Source organism: Schistocerca piceifrons, chromosome 2 (assembly GCF_021461385.2).
Source record: "Schistocerca piceifrons isolate TAMUIC-IGC-003096 chromosome 2, iqSchPice1.1, whole genome shotgun sequence".
Taxonomy (NCBI): Eukaryota; Metazoa; Arthropoda; class Insecta; order Orthoptera; family Acrididae; genus Schistocerca; species Schistocerca piceifrons.
This window is the reverse complement of record NC_060139.1, coordinates 12951926-12963953: the sequence shown is the minus strand read 5'-3', so window position 1 is coordinate 12963953 and position 12028 is coordinate 12951926. Positions and strand designations below refer to the sequence as shown.

The following is a 12028-nucleotide window of genomic DNA, read 5'->3' as shown; positions in this document are numbered from 1 at the left end:
AAAATACCTCATGCCTTTAGCGCCCTACCAGGCTCCATCAACATCTGCTCAGCCCGTTGACTGTCTAGAGTCTCACTCAAGGTGCGTCAGGTTGTAATAAAATCTTTAATAATTTTTTATATACGAAAAATAGGTGAGAGAGTAACTTGTCCTCTCTCATCTACATCTACATCTACATGATTACGATGCAATTCACATTTAAGTGCTTGGCAGAGGGTTCATCGAACCACAATCTTACTATCTCTCCACCATTCCACTCCAGAACAGCGCGCGGGAAAAACGAACACCTAAACCATTCTGTTCGAGCTCTGATTTCTCTTATTTTATTTTGATGATCATTCCTACCTATGTAGGTTGGGCTCAACAAAATATTTTCGCATTCGGAAGAGAAAGTTGGTGACTGAAATTCCGTAAATAGATCTCGCCGCGTCGAAAAACGTCTTTGCTTTAATGACTTCCATCCCGCCTCGCGTATCATATCTGCCACACTCTCTCCCCTATTACGTGATAATACAAAACGAGCTGTCCTTTTTTGCACCCTTTCGATGTCCTCCGTCAATCCCACCTGGTAAGGATCCCACACCGCGCAGCAATATTCTAACAGAGGACGAACGAGTGTAGTGTAAGCTGTCTCTTTAGTGGACTTGTTGCATCTTCTAAGTGTCCTGCCAATGGAACGCAACCTTTGGCCACCTTCCCCACGATATTATCTATGTGGTCTTTCCAGCTGAAGTTGTTCGTAATTTTAACACCCAGGTACTTAATTGAATTGACAGCCTTGAGAATTGTACTATTTATCGAGTAATCGAATTCCAACGGATTTCTTTTGGAACTCTTGTGGATCACTTCACACTTTTCGTTATTTAGCGTCAACTGCCACCTGCCACACCATACAGCAATCTTTTCTAAATCGCTTTGCAACTGATACTGGTCTTCGGATGACCTTAATAGACGGTAAATTACAGCATCATCTGCGAACAATCTAAGAGAACTGCTCAGATTGTCACCCAGGTCATTTATATAGATCAGGTACAGCAGAGGTCCCAGGACGCTTCCCTGGGGAACACCTGATATCTATCACTTCAGTTTTACTCGACGATTTGCCGTCTATTACTACGAACTGCGACCTTCCTGACAGGAAATCACGAATCCAGTCGCATAACTGAGACGATACCCCATAGGCCCGCAGCTTGATTAGAAGTCGCTTGTGAGGAACGGTGTCAACAACTTTCCGGAAATCTAGAAATACGGAATCAACTTGAGATCCCCTGTCGATAGCGGCCATTACTTCGTGCGAATAAAGAGCTAGCTGCGTTGCACAAGAACGATGTTTTCTGAAACCGTGCTGATATTAACAGATCGTTCTCTTCGAGGTGATTCATAATGTTTAAATACAGTATATGCTCCAAAACCCTACTGCAAACCGACATCAATGGTATAGGTCTGTAGTTCGATGAATTATTCCTACTACCCTTCTTAAACACTGGTGCGACCTGCGCAATTTTCCAATCTGTAGGTACAGATCTATCGGTGAGCGAGCGCTTGTATATGATTGCCAAGTAGGGAGCTATTGTATCAGCGTAATCTGAAAGGAACCTAATCGGTATACAATCTGGACCTGAAGACTTGCCCGTATCAAGCGATTTGAGTTGCTTCGCAACCCCTAAGGTGTCTACTTCTAAGAAACTCATGCTAGCAGCTGTTCGTGTTTCAAATTCTGGAAAATTCCATTCGTCTTCCCTGGTGAAGGAATTTCGGAAAACTGCGTTCAATAACTCCGCTTTAGCGGCACAGTCGTCGGTAACTGTGCCATCGGCACTGCGCAGCGAAGGTATTGACTGTGTCTTGCCGCTTGTGTACTTTACATACGACCAGAATTTCTTCGAATTTTCTACCGAATTTCGAGACAATGTTTGGTTGTGGAACCTATTAAAGGCATCTCGCATTGAAGTCCGTGTCAAATTTCGCGCGTCTGTAAATTTTAGCCAATCTTCAGGATTTTGCGTTCGTGTTCGATATTTATTCTATAGAATATCTTGCCTGTTTGTGCATGTGATACCACTTGATTCTGTAAGGTTTAGTGCACCAGTTGCAGTAAGGTTAATCTGATTGATGTACGTCAGTTACCTATATTTTTATGCAGTAAATCTTTATTGTGAACATTTTCATTAAAGAATTTGGTGATTTGTTGTATATTCATGATTCATAAGCAGAAAGTATTACTGATAGCGTAGTTGCACTAACTGTAGATCTGAATATCTGTCATGACAGTCTTTGGTTTCATATTAATCCTTTGTGTTCAGTATTGGGACCATTACTTAATTAATGTGCCTAAATAGTATGGGCACCTGAGTTTTGTTGTATATTATGTATAATGTGCATGAGACTTTGCAGATGCGCATACTTTGCTACAACTACTAAGGTCAAATATTCATTTTGTTCTGGTTAAATGTCATTAATTATATTTCATATTCATTTTAATCTGCCAGGAAGTTTATATCAGAGCCCTACGGAATATCCTTTCTTCCAGGGGTGCTAGTTCTTCAAGGTTTGCAGGAGAGCTTCTGTGTAGTATGGAAGGTAGGAGACGAGGTACTGGCGGAATTAAAGCTGTAAAGGGGTTAGGAGTCGTGCTTGGGTAACTCAGCTGATACAGCACTCGTCTGCTAATGGTGAAAGTCCCGAGATCGAGTCTAGGGCCGGCACAAAGTTTTAATCTGCCAGGAGGTTTCAAGTCAGTGCACACTCCGCTGCAGAGTGAAAATCTTATTCTGGATATTTAATATCGACAAGTTATTGTTAACATTTCGTGTCTTATGGCCAATTGTTGTAAAGTGTACTTTGAGATCAAACTGTTGCGATCAACCAGAATCAAGTTACGTTTATAATTATGTGTAATGACTAGATTTGGTGTTTTATTAATAACTGACGAATTCATATTTGGCTAGTAAAACCACTAGCACCATTAACTCCCCACTCCCAAGCTCCCTACCATGTCCCAGTGGTTGGACAAATATTGTAAAGCAGGATCTAAAACGCACGACATACCAAACTTTACGCATGCAGCGTACGTGGGCCACGTGGAGACAAGGCCCGGCCTGTCACTTGGCTTTGCTCGGTTCTTTTGGGAAGCACCTAAAACATCGCGACGCTTCACTTAGCACTGCGGTGCGGCATTTTCCATTCAGCGCAACTCTCTGAATACGGTAGAGTCGTAGTGTGAGTACTCTTTACGTTTCGCTACCTGTTCATAGCTGAAGTACGTGTACAGGTCCAGTGGTTGTTGGCACAAAAAGAGGTAGTCTAGTGATCGATGGTCATAGCGACGTGTATCGCTATGAAACGATTTTACAGCACCATGTAGAAAGAATTTAGGTGTTAAATGACTACGGAACAGCAAAAAATTACAACTATTGACAGACTGGTTTCTTTGTTCATCAAGAAGTACTTTGTGCTAAATTTGCAACCATGGAGTACTTGAAGAAATTGTTAGTACAAATAGTAAAATCTTTTAAGTCACACACATTATTGCATTGACAACAGCAGCAGTTTGTAGTGGTAGTGAACTAAGAGTATGGAGACTTCATACATTACTGAAAAGTGCATTGGTTAAAACAATTCGCATGCCTCAACGATTTTTTTATTTCAAACTGGCTATTATTAAATTTATGAAGGAAAAAGGAGTGCAGATCGAAAACTGGAACATGTGGAATGGACTGCTTATTTCGCATTTTAAATGGACTTCCGTGGTAAGTCTAGTTTTAATGAGAAATCTTTTTATGTTAAAACTGTCCAGGAGCTCAAAATTGCTTTCCTCAGGTCGATTTTTCAACTCTCCATAAAGAGGCTGAAAAAATGGCACAATATTTCGATCCATATATTTGAGTGAAAGACATTTTTTCGACCATGAAACTAAAGAGTCAAGATTACGTGGCAACAGTATGCCGTCTGTTTGTGCCAAATAAAATTATATTCTGTCTTCAGGGTGCCAAAAATAATTAATTAACACTGGAAACTTGTTTTGTTTGTGACCTGTGTTAATGAGAAATGTGACACATGAAACCATGTCGTACGCGCTGCAACTGTACTGCCACTTAAATATGGCGCTTTAACTGTTTTCCCCTCTCCCCCTCCTAGCGCTCAGACAGCGAGGCGTGGTGATGTGGGAAATGTGAAGCCAGGCCGAGCCCCTTGGCGAGCAGAAATTTCGGCAGCCCTTGTTCTGGAGTATCTTATTGTTGTGACAAATATGAGTCTCTATCTCCCGAGCTGTGCGGAGTGATGACACATGACTAGGAATCTCAGAAACATTATGCACAGCAAATAATGACGGTATATGTTGTTAAAGGGTAGGTTTGGAACTTCTTTCCCTCATGAAGACTTTAGTGTACTTACAAATATCTGTATATTTAATGTAAATTCACAAATTTACAGCTATCAACCAATTTTTCTGTTACACACACACACACACACACACATACATAGTACGATGTTATGTATGACATTCATCAAAGTAGACTGAAAGAAAATAGATACAACATATTAAATAGTGACCTGCTCTGCGTAAGAAAGTGAAGATAGTAGGTGATGCACGTCGAAGTCTTCCAGGTATTGCAGCACAGTTATGGAAATAGGAATAGAGCATCCCATACACATATTGTTGTAGATGATTTGTAGTATCTTACCTGTTTCGATGGCAAAATAAATGTCATTTTTGTCCCTTTCGTTTCGTCGCTTGCCACCAAGCTATTGTGAGATAAAGCTGTTTACTTGAGCAGCATTATGCAGTTTCATATTTTGTTTGCCAAGCAAATTTCAGCTGCACTATAAATGTAGCTATTTAGTTTTCGACCTAGATATACTGGTGTGCAAGCTTTAGATGTAGTTCCGATTTATTTCAGATTGCTGGGTTCTCTCGTATGTGCTGCTGCTGGTATTGGTGCACAGCTCCTTTGCCTCCAAGATACTGGTCATCGCTCCGTCGCCGTCCATAAGTCACCAGAAACCGTTTCATATCCTAACTGAGGCTTTACTTCAACGAGGTCACGATATCACTTTTTTCACTCCGAATCCTCTAAAGGTAAGTTTGCATAAAAATTCGTTTTAAGAAAGCTGCAGTATAGTCTACCGTAGTGATATCCTGTAGAGAATCTAGTCCCGTAACATCTTATGTATGATAAATCGGCGCCGGCCGGTGTGGTGGAACGGTTGTAGGCGCTTCAGTCTGAAAGCGCGCGACCGCTATGGTAGCAGGTTCGAATCCTGTATCTGGCATGGATATGTGTGACGTCCTTAGGTTAGTTACGTTTAAGTAGTTCTAAGTTCTAAGGGACTGATGACCTCAGATGCTGAGTCCCACAGTGCTCAGAGCCATTTGAACCATTTTGATAAACCTGCAACGTAAGCAAGATAATGGAAGTGCGAGTGACATTCAGGAAGTTTGATTTCTGGGCACTCAGATATAAAACATCTTAGCAGAGGATGGATACAAGGTTAGGTCTGAACGCTTCGCTGATGACAACGTCATTACAGATGGAGCATAGGTTAGGAATGCAGTATGATGGGTCTGGAACTCGACTGGCTTTGTTTTCAAAGTAGTTATCGCTCAATCTGCCTTTATCGATGCAGCAAAGATACCAAAGTGAATGGCAAGACGTGATTTGAACCACACTGCCTCCATGCTTCCATTTAGGCAGAATCACGCTCAAATATCTGTAATATTGCCCTATTGCTAGTTTGGTCTTAAATTAATAGCAAACAATCTCAGAAGTCAAATACCTTAGTGTGTATTATCCTCCAGTGGATTTTCATCGAAGCAAAGTATTCATTTCTCTTGTCTCCGTGACGTTGCAAGATCTGTTATGGCGCATTGCCACAGTTGTTGATATTATCTCACCAGACGTTCCTGATAAGAATGGTACCACACCTGGAAGTTCCTCGTATTACATGTGGAGAATGCGATGAAAAGCCTTAAATTCGATGCAAAATAAACTGACGATTATTCTGCAGAGTCTAGTACGTTCAGTGTTGGCAGAACTGTATTAAGTCGTCCATAGACATCCAAGTATTCTACGTAGATTGTCGATCTGGAAAAAATCACTGCGTTGGTAAGAACCACCAACCTATCAAAGGGGTTGGTTGGCGACGAAAAAAGTAGTATAGCCCACGATGAGTGAATGCCTTTACTTTAGACATCCAGCTTTTGACAATGAGAGCTCTGAGAGACCTTCTAGCAGCATGGTCACCTATGGTATCTGTACTTTCGAACATGTTCGAAAGAACAGATACCATCTTCATATATACATTACTGGTCATTAAAATTGCTACACCAAGAAGAAATGCATATGATAAACGGGTATTCACTGGACAAATATATCATACTAGAACTGACATGTGATTACATTTTCACGCAATTTGGGTGCATAGAGCCTGAGAAATCAGTACCCAGAAGAACCACCTCTGGCCATAATAACGGCCTTGATACGCCTGGGCATTGAGTCAAACAGAGCTTGGATGACGTGTATAGGTACAGCTGCCCATGCAGATTTAACACGATACCACAGTTCATCAAAAGAAGTGACTGGCGTATTGTGACGAGCCAGTTGCTCGGGCACCTTTGAACAGACGTTTCCAGTTGGTTAGAGGTCTGGAGAATGTGCTGGCCAGGGCAGCAGTCGAACATTTTCTGTATCCAGAAAGGCCCGTACAGGACCTGCAACATGCGGTCGTGCATTATCCTGCTGAAATGTAGGGTTTCGCCATGATCGAATGAATGGTAGAGCCACGGGTCGTAACACATCTGAAACGTAACGTCCACTGTTCAAAGTGCCGTCAATGCGAACAAGTGGTGACCGAGACGTGTAACCAATGGCACCCCATATCATCACGCCTGGTGATACGCCAGTATGGCGATGACGAATACACGCTTCCAATGTGCGTTCACCACGATGTCGCCAAACCCGGTTGCGACCATCATGATGCTGTAAACAGAACCTGGATTCATCCAAAAAAATGACGTTTTGCCATTCGTACACCCAGGTTCGTCGTTGGGAACACCATCGCAGGCGCTCCTGCCTGTGATGCAGCGTCAAGGGTAACCGCAGCCATGGTCTCCGAGCTGATAGTCCATGCTGCTGCAAACGTCGTCGAACTGTTTGTGCAGATGGTTGTTGTCTTGCAAACGTCCCCAGCTGTTGAATCAGGGTAAGAACCGCTAGTCACCTATTGACAGAGAGGACAGGGGGAAATGGACAGAGAGAGATGAGAGCTGGAGATGGACAGAGATAGGAAAGAGAAGAAGATACCGACAGAGTGGAGGAAGAGACAGGCGAAGAGGTGAGGGAGCAGATGAGCAGACAGAGAAGGAGGAGGGAATGCACAGAGAAAGGGAGGAGGTGAGTAGAGAGAGGCGCAGGATGACTTGGCAAAGATTGGGGGGTGGAGGGGGGGGTAGAGGAGCTTAACAGGGAGAGGGGGTGATGGAGATGGGCAGAGACGAAGGGAACGAAGAGGTGGACTAATAGAAGATTAGAATAAACACATACGCTGGCTATCCCAGGTACTTAACCTGTTAAAGACAAAAACACAGGAATCAATCCTTACTAAAATAAAAATTGCATATTTTAAGACTTTAAAGGTGAACTCTATGCACAAGCTGTAGCGAGCCCATCGGCACCGACTGACCGCCATGTCATCCTCTGCCAACGGAGTCACTGGCTGCTGCATCGACGGCGTGGGGACAGCTCACGTCTCTCTCGGCCGTTGTCAGTTTTCTTGACGTGGAGCTCCTACTCCGCATTCAAGTGGCGTGTCAGTTGAACTCACGAGTGCCAGTCGACCCATCAAGGAAAGAAAAGATCTCTGGCACAACAGGGAATCCAACCAGGGTCCTCTACATGTCGGTCAGCCACGCTGAGCAGTCACCTGCTGTTTTGGATATTTTAAAATTGTAATGCATTAAGATCCAATGTGAATTAACATCTTAATTTGCCGGTCGGGGTGGCCGAGCGGTTCTAGGTGCTATAGTCTGGAACCGCGCGACCGCTACGGTCGCAGGTTCGAATCCTGCCTCGGATGTGTGTGATGTTCTTAGGATAGTTAGGTTTAAGTAGTTATAAGTTCTAGGGGATTGATGACCTCAGAAGTTAAGTCCCATAGTGCTCGGAGCCATTTTTTTTCGTAATATACTGAATTACAGAACCTAAAAGAAATTGACGGTAATTGCCACTGGGTAAGGGGTAGGTGTGTTAGTGGCAACGATTATGTGACCCTACCAGAGTAGTTCAATAAAAAACTAATGTTCTTCATTGTAGAGTAAAACTTGTACAAAAATGGAAACGAACCATGGGTTTATGTTTCGGATCTCCTGAGGTGTACGCTTCTGAAAGAACTGTAAGGTTGGTCAGGCAACGGAAAGGGGGGGGGGGGGGAGGTGTCGGAGGTGATAACGAAACCACAAAATCGGGGTTGAGCTCCAAGGGTGAAATAAAAATTTGCTATTGCTGAGAAGATGACAGCGACATCATACGGTTGTGATGATTAGAAGTTTGTGTTAATTTCAATGTTTTGTGAGGCATATGTACATTCTTTGCAGGTATCTCACGAGAATCTCACGGAAATTGACCTATCTGCAACTTACAAAGTTCCCAAGGAGATTAATTTTGTGCTCTGGGCTTACATGTCACCCGTGGAAACTCTGAACCTGCTTATGGACTTAGGAGATGACGCGGTTCGAATGCAATTGAGTGAGCCAGTGGTACAGGATTTTATAAGGTACGTCTTTTCCACACATATTGAACTAGAACACCTGTTTCTTGGTGGTATCACCCTCAAGATCTCATGCAGAAACTGAATACTACTATCATCTCTGTAAGAACGATCTCCGCTGTCTGTGACACTGAAACACGAAGATCTGTTTGCTTACTTTCAGTCTATTATATCGAATGATGTTACATTTTGTAGCAACTCATGGAGCGCACCAAGAATATTTCTAGTCCAGGAAAGGGTAGTCAGGATAATCTGTGCTGGCAGCTGTCAAGCTTCGTCCATGTTTTTGTTTAGGAGTCTCCCAATTTCAACTCTGTTTACCCTTTACGCATGTTCCATAATTCGGTTGTTGTTGACTCAGTCAGAAAGAAACTCCGAAAAATTGGACGGAAAAACGATATGCACTAGGATAACCCTTTCTTAAGCGTGCTACAAAACGATATGTTCTACTTAGGAGTTTCCAGCAGTCTGAAGATAAAAATCTTTGCACATTCCTTCTATTCTGTACATCACAGTGCCACAGTACCATTGAAATTTTTACATCACATTTTTTTAATTCTTATATTCTCTCACAATTTTTCGTGTTTTATTAATTATTTCATTCCTTTATTTGAAAATTTTCTGAGCAGTATACTACAAACTATGCACAGACTCCTTCCATGACCAAGACGTTTTCTATCACGTGGTCCCACGGAATCCGTCAAATAAATAAGTAAAACCAAAAACAGATTCAGGACGCAAATTATGTGAAGAGATTCAGCAGTCTTGAATCTGTTACACACACTACATTTGCAGTCATATTTGCAGAATTCACGAAGTGACCGCTTTCGGTGCATAAGGCCATACGGCCATTGATCATCACATAGTGGTGCAGTGGGATGCTTCTCTTTGTGACAAAAAGGGGTCAAAACACGGACGATGGCCCTTGTTACCTTTAATGGAGATAGAATTTAGTCGCTTTACCATTAAGTGCCTTTTAAAATTAAAACAAATAAACAAATGTTCACCTAATGATACTGATCAGTAATGCAAATGTTAATTGTGCTGTCCGCAGCTCGAGGTCGTGCGGTAGCGTTCTCGATTCCCGCGCCCGGGTTCCCGGGTTCGATTCCAGGCGAGGTCAGGGATTTTCTCTGCCTCGTGATGACTAGGTATTTTGTGATGTCCTTAGGTTAGTTAGGTTCAAGTGGTTCTAAATTCTAGGGCACTGATGAGCATAGATGTTAAGTCCCATAGTGCTCAGAGCCATTTGAACCGTTTTGTTAACTGTGCTGTACTTTGGAACAAACTACGATAAATACCGAGTCACAGCACAGTATTTTGTTCCTAATAATGTTTAATGTATTCAAAATATCAACAATAATTCGATGAGTGGTGAAACCAACTGCTCTATTCAGTCGTTAGAAAGTGAGTCGAGAGCCCAGTAAAGCTATTAGGGAATAGTTATTGTATAAAATTAAAGAATTTAAAACAGCTCGTGAAACGCATGTTGTGTTCACAGCTAAAGGTTGGCCTAAATGAAGATAAATCGCGTATCTTCTCACATCTAAACAGGGTCACACCGACAAGCAACGCTACAACCCAAGCGTCAATTAGAAAGAAATCTATGTCACAGTCCAACCTGAATCAAAGTCCAAACTCAGTGTACAGAATCAGACTCCCAAACCTACTTCAGCCGATAAATTAACAATCTCAGCCGATCCGTTAGCAGAAAATAATCATAATCCAAACTAGTGCCGAATTATTTTTAGTTCATGGTGAATTTGCACGAAGTACTGCTGTCCTACTACCAACGACCAAAAAAACTTCTGTCTTCCAACACGCGGCCGGACAATGTTGAGGATCACATAGATCTGGGCCAACGAAATGGTTCCGAACACTTTGCTCGAGGAAGATGGCCACAGTATTTCTATAGTCTCGGTTCACCCGTTCCCGAAAAATGCAATACCTACGTCACTTACGAGTATCATAGTTTCACCAGCTTAACTTCCACCCTTTGATACATAAATAACATCCTCATTGTAGCATTACATGGGCGCCAAAATTCTGGTTCGTATGGATATTTTACATTTAATTTTACGTGCAATATTTCATTCTGTATTTAAGATTAAATAACTGCAAAGCTTACTTGTAGTGCTCGTAACCTGTTCATACTCTTCATGCCGTCTGAATCGCGGATTTAATTTCAAATAATATTCTTAAAAATTTATTTTATTTACTTGCGATTCATCTAGAACATTAACACATTTTATCACACTATGTGAGCGTGGAAGTAGTTGCCAGGGAGTAACTGATGAAATCAAAATCAAATTGCTTTTAACAAATGGGAATTTTATTGCAATTTTTTTTTTTTTTTTTTTTTTTTTTTTTTTTTTTTTTTTTTTAGAGAAACAGATTTAAAATTATAAGCAGAAAGCACCCTCTAAATATCAAGTTACAATTTATTCCGAGGCAGCTTTCGGGCTGGAGAACCTTGCCGCTCCCTTTTGACACGGCCGTAGTCACGACCGCTCACAACAACCTCTGAAAGACTACACAGGTGCAAATCTGCAACACGCCGGATTACCTTAAAGTAAAAGTTTTAACAATTCGCACAAGCACACAAACTATGGGGATGAAAATGGTACAAAACGCTAAAATTAAAAGATTAACTTGCCACCGAAGCTGCAACTTGATTTTAACTTCTAAGAAAAGTATTACGGTAGAAGGGTGGCAACTTTATAAACTAAAATGACCATTTAAATAGAAGCCCATGAAAAGCAATCTTATATAAAATTATACAAGGTTGGCCAAACGAGTTAACATGCTCTACAGTACACATATACCGCCTCTCAAGGTGATAGGCAAGATAAAAACATATTTCAGAAACTAGGCCGTTACACTCCAAGCAATAAATTCATCAACATATCGAATCCGACAAACATGACAGAGGCAGCTATTAACGTACAGCAGATTGATACGGAGATTACCGAACAACCCGAACGGCAGGTTGCTCTAACTCACCCATACTCCACAAGGGAAAAACGCATCACCCAATTCATAAATAACCACCTTCCCGCGGGTGGGCAAACGGAGAAGAATGGTGGGACGACTCCAAAACAAATGGGCTGGTGGCCTCACCAAGAAAACAAGTAAATGAAACAACATATCACCAATCACTTAACTTCTAATAAACTGCGATTTCCCGAGAAGACCTGGCGCAGCACCCCCAAATTGCTCTCCTAAACCGTCCGCTGCCAGCCGCTTCAACGGACGCAGGAAG

At 42.0% G+C, this 12028-nt stretch overlaps 1 protein-coding gene across 1 annotated transcript in view; it reads left to right on the top strand.

The window, feature by feature from the left end:
* LOC124778011 (UDP-glucosyltransferase 2-like) overlaps positions 1-12028 on the top strand; it is a 133330-nt gene that overhangs the window by 66914 nt on the left and 54388 nt on the right. Inside the window, exon 2 of the mRNA XM_047253586.1 lies at positions 8594-8772. Within this exon, the coding sequence (XP_047109542.1) occupies positions 8594-8772 (179 nt within the window). The remainder of the gene's footprint in view (positions 1-8593; positions 8773-12028) is intronic.